Below are 19,857 nucleotides of genomic sequence, written 5' to 3'. Positions count from 1 at the left end.
TTCAGGTTATTGATAGCAAATGGTACGCAGCATGAAGACCTCACAAAGTCCAAGAGACGGCAATATGGCCAAAACGAAATGAGGAAGAACTCACTGTCCTTGCTTCATATCGAGGTCGCTTGATTGAGCATTTCTTGCATATCCCTCTATTATCCTTTCATGACGCCAAAGATCAAACATTAAAAATAATAATAATAATAATAATAATAATAAAACCATCCTTCACTCTGGGTACAGCTGCTTTCTTGCTTCTGCCACGTCACAAACACAGGCCAATAGCCATCTCAACTCTGCCGTTAACAGCTCCCTCGCATTAGGCAAATCCATGTTGTCGTCGCCGATTGGAAGTCTGGTGCTCATGCGTCCTTCTTCCCAATGCATGCAGGCAGCTGCATCACTCATGCCAGCGGGCTGGGATCCTGTGCTATGAATAGAAACATGCCCAGACGCCAATTTATCGGCTCCTTTTGCCTGTCCTCGGGTTCTCACTTCTCAGCAAACTACCACGTAGTAGCCTTTTTGTTGACACCCCTTCTCCCGTTCGAGCGATAGTACCGATGATCCCAAACATGGTGGTATTATTCTGACACAACAATAAGAGATTGAGCTATGTTATTTCAATTTCTTATATGGGTCCCTAGTCCCTCAGTGTCCGCTATTACTACCGCTTTTGTTTATTTTGTCAGTATCAGTCATCTCGAATCGCTCAAAGGGGAAAATGGGATAACGAGATGTGTGCCGTTTGCAGAGTTTGTCCTCAAGGTCACAGTTTCGGTCCAAACACAGATTGGCTTATAATACTTTCTCTTCTATTTCTGTTTCCTCAGCAGCTTTTGCAGAAAATGGCCCGCCAATGAGCCCTGGGAACTCTTGGTTCTCAAACAACGCTGCGATTCAGCGAACCATAGTGAGACATCGACATGGAACCTGGGCTGCGACGCGAGCTCCGCAGCCAGGGGACCCGCGCATTCTTTTTGCAATGGTTTCATCGTCGGTCAAAACCGACGAAACGAGGACCTGAAGCCCCTTTGTCTTACCCCGATTTTATCAGCTGTGGCCGTGGTTGTGTTCAACAGGCACGGTAATATCGGGCATTTAGGCTGAGAAGCAAGGTCTCATGAAACATTTCGATACCCGAAACGTGATTCGAAACCATTTCTCTTCTTCCCTATCTCTGTCAGCAGGTGCGCTAGCTAGCACAAAAAAAAATTTTTTTTTTTTTTTTTTTTTTTTTTGGATCTCAGGTTGAAAGTCAGGCTGCCATTTCGGAAAGCTTTGGGTGCATGCTTGCTCGCCGCAAATTGAGCCCATGGAAAGTATCAGTGTGGAGATCCCCGCGGTTTTCTAACTGCGTACACGCTTCGTGTTCAATGCCTAAACTTCCCCCTGAAAGGAAATATTCTCCGCTTGAATACTAGGGTCCCTGAACTCAGCAAGAGTGAAGGAAGGGATTGAGGAGCGGTGAAAGCTGCTTTCTCGTGGTCAAAGCTGAAATGACCCTATTCGGACCGGCGCGGATATGCAAATCGCTGCCATTTGATTGATATTTTCCCGACTTCTTTCCGATAGATAGTGTCTACGAGGAGGACCTCTTTGAAGCTTTGGAGAGCCAATTCTACTGCCTCAATGCTTAAATTTCAGTTTCTACTAGTATTTATTATATCAATTAGAAAGAGAACATACCGGCTGAACCCTACCCTCCTAAGAGACAGCTGGAGGTAGTTAATAGTTACTACTATCATGCTCGGTAATCATCGTGTTTGCTTGACCACGACCCAAGCTACGAAGTACTCTAGGATGGGCTCTCCATACTGTGAACATCTGTACATGCAGTTGAGCTTAGGGGTTCTAACTATCCCTGAGCTGCCTGTGCATGAGCCACGATTTGTCTCAGAAGCGCGTCGGGCGATTAAGTCTCCGCAAAATACACGGGCTTCATCGACACATGTTGCGCCGTCGATAGAACCCCTACGTAGTATACCTCTGTACACGTTGTTCTTCTCAGTCAGGGGAAGCTTGTAAGATGCGAGACTTCGCTGCTGGAAGACCTTGTGCAAAAAACCCGCCATTCGGCGAATGACAAATATAAGACAACGCGGCGGGTCCCGGGGATGATCGCCAGTGTCAACATCGGTTGGGATAGTCAACATCCATTTCTTCTAAATATAACTCATGCTCGTGTCGATCTCAGCATAGTACGGAGGATGTTGCGCTGTGCTTAACGGCCGTTCTTCCCCTTCGCCGCAAGCTACTAACTGGTAAAAACAAACCTGGCCTTCTCCGATTACCAATTCCATATTCCATTCTCTCCTTCTGTCTTCCTTCTCCTACACATCAGGCTTCAAACCCCTAAACCACTAGCTCCAAGTGGCGTTGTTGAGGGAGCTTGACTTCTTCAGTCATTTTCAACTCGACATCTATGGATCTTGGGATAGCTAGTAACTACACACCGCGTATGCAGTATGTAACTCAACATGGGCATGGCATCAGCTCATGAAAAGGGAAAAAAAAAAAAAAAAAAAAAAAAAAAAAAACCCTGAAACTGCCCATTGAATCCTGAAACCCCTTCCCCTTCCCCTTCCCCTTCCCCTTGCCCTTGCCGTCGGGCGGAACTTACTTTATATGCCGCGATCACGACGACTACGTACGCAGGATACGTGTTCACGCAACAGCGTCGACGGCTTTCGGGCAAAGGCAAAGGTTTTTGCTTCAACTGCCTTCGCCCAATTTCCTCGCACCATACTAGTATAATTCTCGTCATATTTCTCCTTTTGCCTCAGCCCCGGCACACGTCATCCAGGGGAACCAACTGTGTTATCATATTGATTACCTCCTTCCAGTTAAAAAAAAAAGGGGGCGCGAGTGCAGACTGTGAGAAAAGTGAGAGTGGTCGTAGGGAAGCAGACGATGCGCCCAATCTGTACTGCTGCGTATGCTGGACACTTCTTCTTCCTCGTCTCCCCACCTCCCCTATCCATCCTCTTCACCACTCCCCGCCAAACCCTTTTGCGTTGCCCGCGCAGTATGGTTTCTGAGAATAATAAGAGACATCATATTTTGAAGGGCAATGCAATGCAATGCAATGCCAATAGTAGCAAAAAAGAAAGAAATGAAAATGAAAATTGTGATATTTGTCGTCTTGAGGTGCCGCCTGCTTTGTCCCAACCAACCCAGCTACATCGCTATCCGCGCCACCAATTGGCCAAGGGAGCGGTTGGACGCCCGGTTCAAGCTGTCCCCTGGATGAGTGATGAGTCCAAGTTGGTTAGTTATTTGTTTGAGGCTCTTATGGAGTGCATTTTGTGGCTTTCGGTAGCGCGTGGCGGAGTATGCGCCTCAGGCGTTAAATCGCGTGGTCTTTTCTTGGCTTTCTTTCCTGTCCTTTTTTTTTTTTTTATCGCGTTGCTTGCCAGTGCCTTTTTCAGGAGGTTTGCGTAACAACTTTATGTTTGTTATATGGAGTATAGTTACTACTAGCACACAACTACAATGTCAGAAACGCTATCGAAACTCTAATGAATAAGGCTGGCTGAGTTGAATCAATCATAGAAATTTCAACATGTCGACTTCATTAACTGTTGCTATGGCGGATTTGGATATTCCGGAATTCCACGAGAGCTGGGGTCAAGTCAGTCAGTAAGACTGATTGCAATAGTAATACAGAGGAGTTAACTTTGCAATGTGCCTGTACAGAAGTGAATAAAATAAAATAAAATAACATAAAATAAAATTCTCAATTTGCCTCCCTCTCCCGCGGCATCTTTCGCGAAAAATTCACGGCCGTTTACCATTCGTGAACTACCTGTGGTACTCTGGGTAAAAAAAACCCTTCTCGATCTCCTGAATATAGATCTGGAAGGACTCGGCGGGAAGAAGCCGGGGAGCTCTCTCTCTCTCTCTCTCTCTCATTTTCTCTCTCTTGCTCCCCCCACACCCCACCTCAACCCACCTCAAGCTTCGCCGAAGCTGCCCAGCAAAACTATCGAATTTATTTACCGAGCTATCGCCGAACCTTGCAAGCTAGTTTACACAGTAGTTAACTAGGAGACAAAAGACCGTTCTCAACTAGTTACCGCACAAACTTAACCTACAAAGCCAGCGAGCTTTATGGTGGAAAGATTGGGAGGGAGAGAAGAAGGCCGTCGGTGGAATTCCTTCAGGAGTCAGTAGTTTCGTTTTGGTTCTTGGATGAAGGGGGGATTCCAGGCCACACACGGGGGGGGCAGGAAAGCAAAAAAGTCTCCAGCGGAGTCTCTTCGTTACTCCCACGTTAATGTCAGGAACTACTGTTGTTGTTACGCAGTAGACCTGTGATTCTCGGCATGTTCGATGACAGCTACAAGAAGTAGTACAGAACTTGGATAGTTACTATATTTTCCTTGATTGGATGGATTATTTTTCTTGACTTTTGGTGGGGGGGAAGCAAAAGAGAAAAAAAAAAGAAAAGAAAAGAAAAGAAAAAAGTAAAAAAGTTTGAATTTGAATCGAGACCTTTTCCTGCTTTTCCCATGTGGTTAAATCAAGTCTTCGGTATCCTTCCACCGTCGTTCAATCTGGGCGCCCCGTTTCGAGAAGATTGATGATAACGACAATAATACCTGCTTGGGAAGTCCGTGGGCCGTTGTCGTGCTCCGTGCTGCGTGCTGCGGCTGCGGACGGTTTGTGGTTTGTGTGCAACCTGCTCTTTTTTGGTTCCGTGGTTGCTGGTTGCTGCTGGTAAGTGGTGGTGGTGGTGGTGGTGGTGGTGGCCCCCTCAGAGCGTTTCTCCCACTTTCACGGCGATAGCGCAAAAAAAAAAAAAGGCACCAAAGATGCGCTTCTATATTTAGAACCAGTGAGCCAGCTGATCCGAAAAAGCAAAGTGGTAAAAGGCTTGAAGCACCCAAACGCCGAAAAGGAGCCAATGCCGGCAGACAAAACAACAGCAGGCTAGCGATGAATAGTATGATTTCGCTGTAGTAAGGAGGGGGGGGAAGATAATAAGAAGTCATAACGAATAACTACCCAATTCGGCACTTTTGTAGGTACTGTTACTAACTCATGGCTACCATCGGCAAATGAAACCGAGCATGGCAGCCTTGAAGTCAAAAATGTCAGCCGAACGAAGAAAAGTCGACTGATTTTTTTTTTTTTTTAAATCAGATTGAGTTTCTTCTCGGTGGAATCGGCAGTCAGGAGGGGCCAGTTGATTGGGAGTCGTTAGTTACCCCCCACCTGGGATTTTGCGAAAGAGAGATCGATCCATGGATGCGTATGTATCCGTGTACAGGAGGGTTTTTTTTTTTTTTTTTTTTTTTTTTTTTTTTTTTTTTGCTCTTTTTCTTCTCTTCTCTTTCTTTCTTTCTTTCCTTTCCTTTCTTTGAACAGTCAAGGAAATTCGGTGCGCAGTTATGTTCAAAAGGGGAAAAAAAAGAAAATTCCACCACATTGGATATGGAGAAGATCTTAGGCTTTGAGTACTAGCAGTATTTTTTTTTACTATGAGCTTACGCTGTACTATCAATAAATAACACATGTTGACACAACCCAGAAGCGATCCCACAGATCCTCTCAAGATCCCCGACCTTAACTGTAAAAGGATAGGCAGGGAGGAAGGAAGTATTATCTCCCGATATTCCAGGCAAACAGACAGGTATGTATATCCTTCATGATGGACGACGGTACTTACTACGGAGGGAGAATAGTACCGAGGTTGGCCCCCCCAATCCTGTTCTAAATTCGCTAGAACATCGTTCCATTGCATTTCTGCATTGATTCGGCCGAAGTTTATTTGTTGTCTATCGGTCTATGCTCTTCTGGAGTCAGTGCTAGGGAATATCATGATCAAACCAACCCTGCGACGAGTCACAGATTGTGTTCTGTACTGGGTATCGTAGTTATCCATACGGGCGACTCCACCGAACTACTGACTCGCAACAACAACGACGAAAGCCGCCCACTCCCGTAAACTCGATCAGAATCCGGACGAAGATACTAGACTATTGTTTGCCGATGCGGAACGTTTGGAAGGGTTTTCATTCGCAGAGAAGAAAGGACGGCAGGGCTGGAAAGTTTTCTCGGGGGGTCCGATTGAGGGAGAAGTGATATCATCATGATCATATGTGAATGATAGACTATGTATGTTAAAAATAAATGAAATGAAATGAAATAAAATAAAATAACACAATAATAATAATAATAATAATAATAATACAATAAAGAATCATAGCATACAGCTAGCTCTAACTAACTAGGGTCCGCGTCATTGGTAAGTTGGGCCAAGTCCAAGAGAAAAATCGAAAGCCAAGTGCTCTATCTCTCATGCATGATCTGTCAAATCGAGCTCGATGCGAACAACAGCAGCAGTAGCAGCAGCAGCAGCAACAGCAACAGCACTAAACCACATCCCAGGCAAGCTGTCATCGTGACAAGCCCAGATCATCATGACCGATCACGATCCTCATCACGATTTCCCCCAGGGCCATCAGCACTGATCACTGATGATCAGACGTCATTCCCTCGCACCGAACAACCAGCTGGGCATCCACTGATTGGACCTGAGGCAAACAACCCCCCCGCAACGCCCACACGCCCCACGCCCTGCCCCGGCCACCTGGCGCCGTCGCACACAGCTCGCACCATGGGACGACGAAAGCTGAAGGAGGGTTCCACAGCATGAACAGACATTCAAAAAAAGAAAGGGAAAAGGGAAAAAAGGGAGTCCTCCGTAGTCAAAAGTAAAAAAGTGGCAGTCTATATATAGAAACAAAATAGGCTCTTCGCATGAATTAGCATTCGGGAGGGCATGGTTGGGCGGGTTCGTATCGACTGATCACCCGTCCCCTTCCACCGTCCCCGTACGATGGAACGACTGTGTATGGACGTATGTATGTATGTATGTATGTATGTATGTATGTATGTATGTGGTTGTGGTCGTGGTGGCTAATTCTTGGAAAGGCTCTTTTTTACCTTCCTTTTCCTTTTTGCTTTCCTTTGCGCGATGATGTCAAGGTGGTTGATTTGAATTTCAAGGGCCCCTTTCTTTCTGAGCTTATTTGTTAAGTTACGGATACTTTCCATGCATAAAAAAAAAGGGGGAGGTTGGGGAAAATTCAAAAATCAAATCCAAATAAAATCCAAAAAATCCAAAAATCCAAAATTTAGTATCTTTGAAATATTCTAAAAATAATCTCACCCGCAAACGACAAGAACGGACGGTGCAACATGCAGAACTAAGTGAAACATCTTCCGCGATCATCGTTCGTTCACGGCGGAATTTGCACGCTCTCTCTTCTCTCACTGTCTCTCTCTCTCCTCTAGACTCATTCTGGAGAAATCACATTCTCACATTCTCACATTCTCACCCACAGTCAGATCATACCAACGATGGCTTTTTTCCCTTTTTCTCCGGGACAAACTCTGCAGTTGTCTGCACAGCCTCACTCACTACAGGGGGGTTGTACTAACGATGTCACGACTAGAAGAACCAAGCCATCATCATCAGCAGCATCATCATCATCGCCTTTTCCCTCTTCCCTCTTCCCTCGATCTTCTCGTCATCCACCAGCCAACCAAAGACCGCCCGCTCCCACCTTTCCACCTGGGTGGCGTGAACCCCGAGGTGATCCGGTGTAATCTATACTAGTACCGGCGCCATACATGATACATTACCACGTCAATACCGAAGGCTTGCAGCAGAGCTGCAGCTGTCAATGCTTTTTGCTTTTTTGCTTGTGCTTTGATATAGTTGGTTTATCTGAGGAAGCAAAGGAAAAAGTGATTGGGCATGGAGCTTGTGGGAGGTTGTTATTTTTTTTGTTCGCCTTTTGCCCTTTTTGCAGAAGCAAAAAAAGGATGTGGAAACCATCCCATCCTCCATCACCCATCATAAATTGTCCCCTTGCAACCGTAACATTCTGCTTTTCTTCTTTTTGTTCTGTTTTCGTATTTTTTTTGTTTCCTTGCTTACTAGTTAATGGTATCTTGCAACCAGGCATGATGAAGAGAAGGACGGACAGGAAAAGGGAACAAATCCAAGGAAGAACATTTTAATTCTCCGTAGATGTTACCGTCATAAGCAGCATCATGATAATATTAAATCATGCGGTAGTTAGTTAGTTAGAAAGGGCCCCTTGACCCATCTTTCCTGATTCCGAATAGGCTTATAGCTCTCAAGGAGATTTCCCTTTTTCCGTTAAGTCCTTGGGGGGGGGAGTCTGTCTCTGAACCCCGCTGACGCCGGGCGCCGCGCCCTGACATTTTTGTAATTCTCTCGCTACCAGAGGAGAAGGAGAAGAGGGACAAAATGAAACAAAGGAGTTAGCAATGACCACAGATCTGGACTGAGCTGACCGGGTTTGTGACTTGAATTCGAAAGAGAGCTTCCATGCATGGATGGGGTGGATGTTATGTTGATGTATGAGATGCTTACTTCCGATCTATCGCTTTTCGTTGTTCCCGATACGCGGATCATGAGCGTCTGGTAAGTTCGTCAACCTTTTGGAGGCGGCGGCGGCGCAGGAGAAGTCATTCATTCTTGGGCCGTGCTTTTTGGCCATGGGTCAACGGATTAAGGACGAAGAATAATAATCATACTACAGCGTACTTTTCACGCAACACAGGGCCTCGGGAAGCCTTCAACCAATCAATGGAGTGTGCCCTTTAAGTGATGATATTATATTGTATTTTTTCCAGCGTATGTCGCAAAAGAACGGGTTCTGCATCGCGAGTACAGCCCTGTGGAGAGAAATACTGCGTACTGCGGTACCGCGTACAACAGCCCTCCCTCAACTATACCAGCCCCCTAAGATCCAAGCTCCAGCAGCAGACAGAGAAGACAGCGTCGAAAGTAATCCGTCCACCGCCGCTGATTGGTTGGCTAGCGGTGGCTTTCTTTTTGCTGCTGCCCAGAATGAGCCAGACAGAGCCAGACACGGGCAGACCCCAAGCGAGCGAGGACAAGGTTCGGCGCTTGCACTAGGCCCGAAGCAAAGCAGAGCGTGGTATCAATGGCGTATCTGTGGTTGTGTGTGGGTTGTGTGGTGGATTTGGGTTTTCTGGGATTCCTGGGACCGGTTCCCGCAGTCCAACCGGTGGGCCGCCCGCGGTGGGTGGGATGAGGGCAAGTGGGAAGGCGGTTGCGAGGTGATGATGGCATGGTCGCAGCAGCAGGTGGCCATCCTGGATCTGGAGAACCCTTCCAAGGTTGCTGCTTGCTGGCCTGACGGACGGCGGCCTGCGACGGACCATCAGCCAACTAACTACTGGACTGCTGGACTGCTGGACTGCTGCTTGCTCTGCTGCTGCTCTGCTGCGCTGCTGCACTGACCGGAGCCCCGAGCCATTCCAGCAAATGCTCAGCAAATGCTCAGCAAATCCTCAGCACATCCTCAGCGCATCCTCCACCCCCGCCGGGCTTTTTTTAGCTTCTCGCGCCGGCCTGCTGCTTCGGCTTCCTTTTTCCCTCCTCTTCTTCCTCTCCTCCGCCTCTTCTTCTTGCTTCTCTCTCTTCTTCCTTCTTCCTTCTTCCTTCTTCCTCCTCTTCCTCCTCTTCCCGCCTTCGTTCCACCCACCATCTAGATGACGACGTGAATTTAATAATACTTATTTTTCCTTTTCCTGTTTTCATTTTCGTTGCACACCCAACACTCGCTCTGGGTTCAACGGAATTACGCTCGCTACCTTTTCTTGTGTCCTCGTTTTTTTATTTTTTGTATTTTGTCCGAAAAATATTAGTCCCCTGCTAAAACCACAGCCCAAAAGCAGGAAAGAAAGAAAAAACGAAAGAAAGAAAGAAAAGCAGTCAAATAGTCAAGTCACACCTAAGGAAGAAGAAATACAAAAGAACACCACCAACACCACCAACAACAACAACAAGCAAGCAACGGTAAAACGTCTGCTCTTTTTAAAACCGACCTGGATCAATAACTACACATCCGCCGCACAACCAAATCAACAATAACAATCATAGCGATCTCCTGCTCGAGTCTCCTTCGTTTAGGCTCAGGCTCGTTCGGCTTCATCTTGTCATCTTGCAAGTGTCAAGTGTCGTCGGACAGCATATATCTCTTGTGCTGTGTGCCCGCTGTATCACTGAACGTCGTATCTGGAAAAGCCCCGCGAAGAAATACCTGCCACTGCCATACCGTCAAACGATCCTTTTTTTGTTCCTTCTCTTCCTCCTCCTCCTCTGCCTTTTCTTTTTGGAGCCTAGGGTACAACGGTAAAGAAAAGAATAAAAAACAAAACCTGAGGGTGAAGCAAAATTAAGATAGTTTGAAAAAACAAAAGGAACCAAATAGGAAAGGAAAGGAGATCAAGAGAATATTGCATAACGACATCAGAATATTTCATCTAAACAACGCAAAGCGACTGCTTCTTGTTGTCCATCGACTTTTTGTCCCGTCGCACCAGCTTAAAGCTCCTCAAGCTCTATTGGCTCCCGTTGGCCGTTCGTTCAATTCTGGGTCTGTCTACCTACCATAGAAACCTGCCGTGTCGGTCGTTTGCCTTGTGGATTCTGACGGGAAGCGAAGAGACGCCATCCTTTTTTTTCTTTTTCTTTTTTTTCTCCCCTTTCTCACGTACATGCAAGAGGGGAAAAAAGAAAACAAAAGAAACGAAAAACACTAATTTGTATTCTGCCTGCCTGGACTCCTCCATGGAATAATCGATCGTCTTACTTCCGCCAAACAACCATCTACCAACAATAATAATATTCTCCTCATCCAGGGTCTCCCTGACTCCGCCTCGGTCTGCATTCGCTTTTCCAGCGAGGTCCAATTCCATCCGTTTTATATCAGTTGCGTCCGAACTCTTGACCAAATCTCAAATCCTGTATCAAATTCGCGTGCGGTCACATGATAGCATCATCGTGAACGTGATTATTATATTCTCTCCGTCAGTCCGTCTCCCTCCGCCATCGACGGGACGACTGTCGTCTACCACTGCTATCTTGGAAGGAAGAAGGAGCACGATCGTTGGCTCTCTCTCTCTCTCTTTGTGTGAGTTGAATTCTGTGAGGTTAGTACTCACCCGTATTTGATTTGAGATTGTATTCCTTACTATTCCTTGCTATTATCATTATTGTTTATTATTCCTTTTTTTTCACCCTTGCTATTTTTTCTCCCTTATGAATGGGCTCCAGGCGAGCGCTTATCCAATATGTCTCGCCGGTTGCCGTAATATCCGCGTCCCGGTCTATGTTCCTTTCTCTCTGCGGCTACATTCTCGTCCTCTTTGCTCGCTTTGTTTCATTGCACTATCTGTTTACCCTGCAGATGTCATTTCCAATACCCACGGTTCTCTCCAAACGTGTTTGACGCTATATATCCTTTTTCTTTGGGGAGGGGGAGGTTACTAAATAGCTAATTTTTATTTTCCAGCACATACACCACCGCCAGTCTTGCCGCCTCTTTGAAACATCTGGAAAAATTTTCGCCTTGTCACAGTATCTGTTTTATTCGTTTTTTTAACAGTCACTCGGTGAGAGTTCTTTCTCTCAGGCTGCAACGAGCCGGCGCTTCGGTTTTGGAATGAGTCCATGCTGATCAACGAAGCAGTTTATCTCGCGCCAATTGTTCCTATTCCCAACTATCGTTTTAGCTTGCTTCAGCTTCCCGAAACTCGAAATTACCTAGAGTGCTCAGAAACAGCTGTCCGTAGCGCCCACGGCTTCCATCGTGCTCAAATAAATTAATCTACCGAGCTTGCTGTGCCAAACGTACCGAAACAACCGTGAACATTCTTTCGATCTCGTCACTCTAGCGCCTTCAGTGTCCACTCGCCGCGTCTCTTGCGCTCAAAGATCTGGGGAATACTAATTCTTCAGGGTCCTTTCGCAAAGAGGTCGTGAGTCTGTGGCAAGTGCGGGACTTCGTCTCACCTTTTAGAACCGCGGTTCTATATGCTGACTCGGAGTCTTTGTTTTGCAACTTATTTTTTTGAGGTTGACTAACAATCCTCAATCTCGTCGCTCGTTTTTGTCTCGGAGAGCCGCCTGAGGGTGTTCTCCACCATCGTTTCTTTTACCGTTCTTTTTTGAGATTTTTGAATCTCGTCCACTCGCTTTATTTAAATCAGTTTTTCCGCGTTGCAGTTATTGCAACACCGTCACCCTGGCGTTCCCAAAGAATCACTGTGCTCAAGTATGTTCTATGTCTAATGTCTCCCATCTTCCCCGTTTTCCAATCTGTGTTTGATTCTCCTTCCCTCTCATCTCCCATGCATTTCTCCACACACATATTCTCCAATTCCCCTTCCGCACGCGTACCTGCTCTAATGGTATCTCTTAACACTGTTCTCACCCCTCGTTTTCTCTTTCCTTGTGTTACATTGCTAACTCGCTGTTTCCGCCCCATCATTAGCTGGATCTGGATTTCCAGACTCCATTGATCTTCGACGAATCTTTTGACTTTTCCGAACCTGAGGAATCGAGATTCGTAGGAGCCTTTTCAGACGGCCTTCTAGCCAAGTCTGGAGGCTTATTTTCCATGTCGGCTTACGAGAAATCCCCACAAGCCGATTTCCTTGGTGAGTGCCCTTAGCATTCTTTTTATTTCTATTTCTTTCTTTTTTTTTTGTTTTTGTGGCCTGCATGGTCAATCTCCATCGCCAAGGAAACATCCATGGCCATGGAAATTTAATTTTTACGGGGGAAGGAGGGGGGAAAAGCCATGCAATTTTTAATTTTGGGCATGTACCAATCACAAATCGTATTTTCGGATCAGAGCAGATGGTTGCACATGGTATGGATTTATTTTAAACTGACAGTTGTGTTCGTTTGGTTTTGCTAGATTATGATGCCACGCGGGCACTTCATGACACGGCTGGATTCTCCGCTTATGCTCAGCCTCCCTACGTAACACATCTATTTCCCTCTGCCCTGGAAAGCCACACCATCCCGGACGATGAGAGTGTACATTACGTGACCAATGAAGGATACCCTGGAGCTAATTCCTTTGACCTGCCCCGCTCGCCTGTTTTGGACTTGGGTTCCCGTCAGCTGCCGGAAGTTGCATCATACGCTCCACTTACTGGCCATGAAGGATCAAAGCTCTCTGTCTATCTCCAGTCCCCGTACGACCTTCTTTCACCTGCTGCCCCAACTTCTTTCTCGTTACTCTTTGGGTCGGAACGGTGCGAATGCATTGTTACTTCATTAGGCCTCCACAAATCCAACTTCCAGTATGTGTTGTCGGTTGATGTCCCGCCCTTCGCAGCTACAGCTTGTCCTTCACTCACCGTCCCTATACAAATGATTATGGATGAGAGCGAGGGCCAAGGCGCGCAAGCTGTCCATGTTGGCGTTTTCACCTACGACCATAATCCGCAGTCCGCAGTCTCGCCTGCCGGGACTTCGCGGAAGAGACGACTTTCTGAATCTTCGGACGAAACTTCAAGATCTACCCGCTCAGCACCGGTGAAGCAGTTGCGCATTAAGGAGCCCGCAAATACATTCACATATAGCGAAAGCCTCTCGGGATCTCCATATTCGCCTTACCTGCCAACGCCAACGACTGCGAACGTCTATCCGGTCCAGTATCATCCGGCATCACCGCGACCGTCTATACCGCAATATACTGGAACTTCAGGTGTATCACAGCCCATGATCAAAGCTCCGTCCCCACTGGCGGCATCATGGAGCCCATCCTTTTCTACGGTCAACATCTCTGCCCATAGCCCTGGACTGTCCATGACACCCAATTCTCATTCGTCTTCGATGCCGTCCCCTGTCAAGTCTATGAATCCGACTCTCATTCGGACCTCTACAATTCAACACTTGGCAGGTGCAGGTGGTCCAAATCAAGCCTTCAACCCATATGCCATGTATCCTTCAAAGGCAGTGCTGAAGGTGAACGGCGATCTGGATTCGATGACGGAGAACTGGTCGCCAGAAGAGCGCAACTCCAAGAGAAGACTGGTTCACTTCACTAGACGCCAGACTGGTAGCACTATTCATGCTGATTTCAAGTCGGTCTCACCGGCCGATCGCGTACCCAATAGCATCTGCATCAGCTGCATCTATTGGGAAGGCAAGAAAGAGTGCTACGTGACTAGCGTTGATACTATCTACCTTCTTGAATCCCTCGTTGGAGTAAGATTCACGGTCGAGGAGAAGAATCGCATCCGCAGGAACTTGGAAGGTTTCCGCCCTCTGACTGTTTCCAAGGCAAAACCGGAGAGTGAGGACTTTTTCAAGGTCATCATGGGCTTCCCGAATCCCAAGCCGCGCAATATTGAGAAGGATGTGAAGGTTTTTCCGTGGAAGATCCTTTCTCATGCGCTGAAGAAAATTATTGGGAAATACGTACGTATTATTTTTTTATTTATTTATTTACTTCATTCAATTTTTATTCTTTTGCAAGAGACGCATGTGCGCCAGTGAATGGCCTGATCATTTTGTAGAAAATGCGAAAAGCTGACCCTTCATACGACAGTCCGCAAGCTACTCGTCTACTGCAGGCACTCTGGCAACGCACATTAGCCCCAATTATGTTAGCACACCCGACGGCAGCGCGGATCTTCACGCCACATCTCCATCAATTTCTGATACGGGCGCCGCTGCTGCATATGCTGCCAACGTTTCCGCAAGTGGCATATCGCCGCATCTACGCGGGCCAAAACAAGTTCTTGATAACGCTCCGGTTTCTGGTTCCGTTGACCTTCGATTAATGGTAACCAGCAACAGCAATAACAACAACCGCCATTATTCGAACCTGCCGGCTCCATACCCTTACCAGAACATCAACCACCCGCAGCCTCAGGCTGCACCTACTGCAGCTGGTAATCGCGGTTCGTGGGACTTTGGCGCGTTCGTCAACGCCAGCTCAGGCACCACTACCGGTCCCACCCATTCGCTCAGCTATCCGCGCCAGAACCACCTGGGGAATGTTAGCCAAGATTATAATACTCAACCCGTATACCCGCTGGGCCATCCAACCACTGGACCATAGATTCTGGGAAGAATTTTGTGGTAGCTGCAACCCAATTGTGACTCCCTTGCAACCTACCGATCTCATTAGAAAAGTTTCAATGCTAGCAGGACGCGGGTAGGATCTCCTTTGAAACCTCAGATCCTCACTTGGCAAGATGTGCCTACCCTTCAACCGGGTTTTCCTTGGCTGTGTTTTTCTTTTTGAGTGACGCTTCCTGACATACATGCATGATCAACTTCACGCGACACAAGTAACAAGTTACCAATGCTCATTCCGCTGTTCTGCTTAGACGATTATTACGGTGTGCATCGATCGTTCCGTGGGTCACGCTCAACGTCCCGTTTGCCATTTTTGTCCGTCGATCCACTCTCTGTTCTATCATGATGTGTTGGCCCTTGCGCTTCTCTCCTCCCTCGCACAAACGCCTTTTTTTGTTTAACTTTTTTTGGTGGTCTAATTCGCTCCTCGGTGTTTACCCATCTTTACACAACATGAACACGATACGCCCCTCGATCCACGCCCTCCTATCTAAGAAACCGACATAATTCGTTTTCTTCAACCACCATCTACCTACGAATTCGTCACTCTCCCCGTCTCCGTGTTGTTCCAAGTTTTTTTTTTTTTTTGGTTTAAATTTTTGATTGCATAGCCCAGTCTATGGGTAAACGGATTTGATTTTGTTGATTTTTTTTCCCCTTTAGGTCTCTTTTTTCATTTTTTTAATTTGTTGTTTTCCTTTCCGAACTCAAGCGTCCCCGTCCAACCAGCCACTCCTTTAACCATCCGATGCATAGCGATATATGTTTTGTTTTTCGTTCTCCCACTCTTCAACGATTTTCCTTTCTTGTCACTCCTTTAACGAAGACTCATTAGAAACACAAGCGGCGGCGTTTTCTCTTTTGGGCTATATTTTTTGTTTTTTTAAATTTTTTCACCACTTTCCATTTTTCTTATACGCTTCGTCACGTTGCTTCTCAGCGAAATGACCATGCGTATAAACAAACGGGGAGGGGGTTTGAGAAAAAGTTTTCTTTTTTCTTCCTTTTTTAACAGGCAAGGGAGGCGTTACATATTTTTATTTTAATCAACATTTTTATTTATTTACTTCATTTCATGTCAATCCTTTACGACAACGCGCGTACCCACCCCCTCCCCCCCCCGGTTTTCCGACACTATACATTTCGACATGCCGCAGCTAAATCCCTCGAACACACACAGACACAGAGGCACATACTATCCTTTCGACCCTCCTTCGACAACACGCCCCACCCTGCACACACCTATCATGGGCAACGCGCCGCTCCGCTTTTCCCCTCTCCACTCTACCAATGTCTTCGACTTGTGTCTCTGTCCACAACTCAATATTATCCGCCCCTAATTTTTAATACCGGCCTACAACACAACACCAATCGGGTTTTGTTTCTTGGAAAGTGGCTCGCTCTTTCTCACTCCACAGCACTTTCAACAAGAACAACAGCAACAGGGGACTACGGGAAACCCCATATATTTTTGAGCATTTCTTGGGGTGTCATGTTCTCTCTTTTTCTTTCAAACATTTACACCCAGTCCGTTCTTACATGTGCATCAGCCAAGTCACTCATTTTTGTTCTTGTAACTATTCACCGCTAGGGCATACTTGACTTTTTTCCACGATACTTTTTTTTCGTTTTTCGTTTTTATGCATCGGGCGGGGGAGGGAAAAATGACTATTGTTTTGGATTTTGGATTTGCTTTTTTCTTTTTTTTTGCGGCATAACATCGGGATTTGGATAATGGGGCTTGCTATTGTTATTTATTGATTATTTATTGATTTTTGATTTTAATTTTCTGTTTTTTTTTTTAATTTTTTTTTGTTTCTTTTCCTTACTTGGAAATTGGGGGCCTTGGGAACCTTGGGATAACTCTGTTTTGTGTTTTGCACCTGTTTTTATTTTTGTCTCTCAAAGTCGTCTTGTTTCTTTTATTAGGTGGGAAATGGGATATATGTGTGAAGCATGTTTTGATTTGATTTGATTTTTCAACTTTTCAATTTCCCCCTGCACCACCCCCCCCCTCGACAATCTCATTTGTTTTTTTTATATCTCATCTCTATTCCATCTCCTAATATTTTTTTGTTGTTCATTATTCGTATTATATTCAAATTGAGTGAGCACGGGAATAATATTAATTTCAATTTGATCAACATAGTGTTAATCTGTGATATTGTTTTCTTGGTTTATGTTGGTGTTATTATTTTTCACCTTAATAAAAGGGATTAATTTTGTGATATATCCAACTGTTACAAAAATTAATACTGTATTTTTGTTTATTTCTTCATTCATTCGTTTATTTATTTAATTGGTTTTACTGGTCGAGTAACCTCGACTCCAATGATATTTTGCTGTCAGCCATGGATTTCCAAACGGTCATCATGCACCCTTCATGCACGCCATAATTCACGCCTGCACCTGCGTACTACGCAAGTACGCCGCTACGCAGTATGTAGGTAATGCTGCATCCCTGCCAAGGTTCTCCCAGTCTTGTCTCGCCTTCGCATTCAACTCTTCGAATTGGCTATGAGAAGCCCCGCCTGGAGAGGCTTAGTCATCCGTCACCAAGAGCCGAAGCTGGCCCGAGATTTCCAGTCACAGTCACGGAAACTGCGGTCAACGCACGATTGACACGATTGACACGATTGACACGAGCGCACGCTTCGTCTCATCTGCCTCTGCTTCTGCCTGTATCCAGGTGTGGTTCTACTAAGGGGCGAAATGAAGTTGTTCTTCTAGGTACAGTACATACAACGAAAGATCCCCCCCCTCTTCTGCCCCCCGCGCATCACGTCCCACCAAGGAGTTGCGCCGCAACGCTGGGTCGAAATTATACCCCACGAACACCTGCTTTATCAACCAAGAATTGGAATTGGAATTGGAATTGGAATTGGAATTGGAACGAATTTTGTTCCCCATATCTTCCTCGGATTCGCTGCCTTCTACAAAACTAAAACAAACCTCAGCTCCTCAACCCTACAAAGTTCTCCGCACCGCCTCCGTCCCCCGCCCTCCACCCCCATCAACCATTTCCGATACTAGTATACATCACCTTCCCAAAAGAGCCTGTCGACATCTTTTTGAAGAATCCGCGATGGAGAAAATAAAACAGACCTTCGCGCAATGCAAGAGGGAAAAGCGCGCAGCGCCTCGTCGCGTATGTTACAGCTGGTTACCCCGAGAAGCATGAGACTCCAGATATCATGCTTGGGATGGAAGCTGGTGGGGCTGGTGAGTCAGATGCTTTTCCTTTTTTTCCTTTCTTTTCTTTTTTCTTTACTTTTCTTTTCTTGATATCTTTTTTTTTTTTTTGCCCCCTCCTGTTTGTCGCTCCTGTTGTTGCGTTGAGTATTCTTGTTGTTGTTTCTCAACTGTTATGCGGTGGGAATGACACGACAGCCCGGCCTTTGCACTAAGGGAGGCAGAGTGAAATGAAGTATGATGTGGTGCTGTGTATATGTGTGGCTTTCAATCGGGTTGGTATACGGTATCCGCGTCTCTGGTCTTTCGCGGAACATTCATAGGTGTTCTGTTTTTTGTGCCTTCGTTTTTTTTTTTTTTTTTTTAATATCCTGCTTGTATTCATTTCAGTTCTCATCTCCCCCCCGCCCCCCCCCTCGCGCCCCCCTCTCACCAAGAAGAATACAGCAAGGCGGAAAAAGTTAAAGCGAATAGGATGAAAGGGAACAAAAAAACGCACGAATAACAAAAATTGCTGACTTGGCTGTGTCGCTCACCGTTGCAAAATATAAGATTTGATCGAGCTGGGCATGCCTTTTCACAGATCCTATCGCCGACGGTCCTACCATCCAGAGAGCCAACACGCAAGCGTTGAAGAATGGTGTGACGGTTACGTCGGTGTTGGATATGGTGCGCACCGCGCGAAGCCGGGGGTTGAGGATTCCCGTATTGCTCATGGGATACTACAACCCCTTGCTCCAGTACAAGGAGGACAAAATGTTGAGGGATGCGAGGGAGGCTGGCGTAAATGGATTCATCATGGTTGATCTTCCTCCCGAAGAAGCGATACGGTTCCGGGATCTGTGCCGAAAGGAGGGGTAAGCATGGGTCTTTTTTTCTTTTTTTTTTTGGTCCTTTTTCTCTTTATTTCGTATCTGCTTGACCTTTTTTTTTGTCACGATCGATTGGCTATTTTTTGCCCTTGAGGGTGTCGAATTTTATCTAAGCTATCGCTTTTGGCGATTCGTTATGTGTCATACTAATCCGCGATGCAGGTTATCTTATGTTCCACTGATCGCGCCCGCCACCTCCGATTCTCGAATGAAACTGCTCTGTAAAATCGCTGATTCCTTTATTTACGTCGTTTCTCGAATGGGTGTTACAGGTGCAACGGGGAAACTAAGCAAAGGGCTCCCGGAGCTCCTTGCTCGGGTCCACTCCTACTCCGGAAACATCCCCACTGCGCTAGGATTCGGCATAAGTACCAGAGAGCATTTTTTGAAAGTGCAGGAGATCTCTGAAGGCGCGGTCATCGGCAGCCAGATTATCACGGTCCTGGGCGAAGCACCCGCTGGCCAGCGAGTCCAGAAGATCGAAGAATATTGTACCAGTATCACTGGGAGGAAAGTGGAACGTAACACAGAGCCTGAGCCTTTGACTCGAGAAGTGGGTCTTACTGAAGCTCTCGCTCACGCCCAGGAGCCAACGAATGCACAGGTTGATGAAGTAGTTGCCAATGACAAAAAGTCTGGAGCCAGCCTGGTGGATCAGTTGGAAGCACTCAATGTGACCGGAGATCAGGCCGCAATGCCTGCTCGCTTTGGCGAGTTTGGTGGGCAGTACGTGCCAGAGTCCCTCATGGACAACCTCTTAGAGCTCGAAGCAGTTTCAACGAGGCTAGGAATGACCCCAAATTCTGGGGAGGAGTTTCGGCCATACTACCCATATATGAG

At 46.4% G+C, this 19,857-nt stretch overlaps 5 protein-coding genes across 5 annotated transcripts in view; 4 read left to right on the top strand and 1 right to left on the bottom strand.

Annotated features, from left to right (window-relative positions):
• Positions 1–1,751: 1,751 nt before the first annotated feature.
• Positions 1,752–2,761, bottom strand: HCBG_06126 (uncharacterized protein; the record flags this gene model as incomplete). Its single annotated transcript, XM_045433175.1, has 4 exons — positions 1,752–2,159; positions 2,271–2,327; positions 2,356–2,442; positions 2,618–2,761. The coding sequence occupies 4 exons, from the start codon at positions 2,759–2,761 to the stop codon at positions 1,752–1,754; spliced, it is 696 nt and encodes a 231-aa protein (XP_045286343.1).
• Positions 2,762–3,559: 798 nt separating this feature from the next.
• HCBG_06125 (uncharacterized protein) lies at positions 3,560–6,658 on the top strand (the record flags this gene model as incomplete). Its single annotated transcript, XM_045433174.1, has 7 exons — positions 3,560–3,636; positions 4,070–4,162; positions 4,611–4,716; positions 5,143–5,251; positions 5,545–5,632; positions 5,877–6,080; positions 6,253–6,658. 7 exons carry the CDS (start codon positions 3,560–3,562, stop codon positions 6,656–6,658), a joined length of 1,083 nt encoding a protein of 360 aa, XP_045286342.1.
• A 2,018-nt stretch (positions 6,659–8,676) lies between these two features.
• Positions 8,677–9,306, top strand: HCBG_06124 (uncharacterized protein; the record flags this gene model as incomplete). Its single annotated transcript, XM_045433173.1, has 1 exon — positions 8,677–9,306. The coding sequence occupies one exon, from the start codon at positions 8,677–8,679 to the stop codon at positions 9,304–9,306; it is 630 nt and encodes a 209-aa protein (XP_045286341.1).
• A 2,952-nt stretch (positions 9,307–12,258) lies between these two features.
• HCBG_06123 (transcriptional regulator medusa) lies at positions 12,259–14,933 on the top strand (the record flags this gene model as incomplete). Its single annotated transcript, XM_045433172.1, has 4 exons — positions 12,259–12,261; positions 12,345–12,510; positions 12,774–14,287; positions 14,418–14,933. The coding sequence occupies 4 exons, from the start codon at positions 12,259–12,261 to the stop codon at positions 14,931–14,933; spliced, it is 2,199 nt and encodes a 732-aa protein (XP_045286340.1).
• Positions 14,934–18,697: 3,764 nt separating this feature from the next.
• HCBG_06122 (bifunctional tryptophan synthase TRPB) overlaps positions 18,698–19,857 on the top strand; it is a gene marked incomplete at both ends in the record, with an annotated part of 2,582 nt that continues 1,422 nt past the window's right edge. The window contains 2 exons of the mRNA XM_045433171.1: positions 18,698–19,002; positions 19,180–19,789. Coding sequence (XP_045286339.1) covers positions 18,812–19,002; positions 19,180–19,789 — 801 coding nt within the window. The remainder of the gene's footprint in view (positions 19,003–19,179; positions 19,790–19,857) is intronic.

This window comes from Histoplasma capsulatum (assembly GCF_000150115.1).
Source record: "Histoplasma capsulatum G186AR genomic scaffold supercont2.8, whole genome shotgun sequence".
In the NCBI taxonomy this organism is placed as follows: Eukaryota; Fungi; Ascomycota; class Eurotiomycetes; order Onygenales; family Ajellomycetaceae; genus Histoplasma; species Histoplasma capsulatum.
This window is presented reverse-complemented; position numbering and strand designations above follow the sequence as displayed.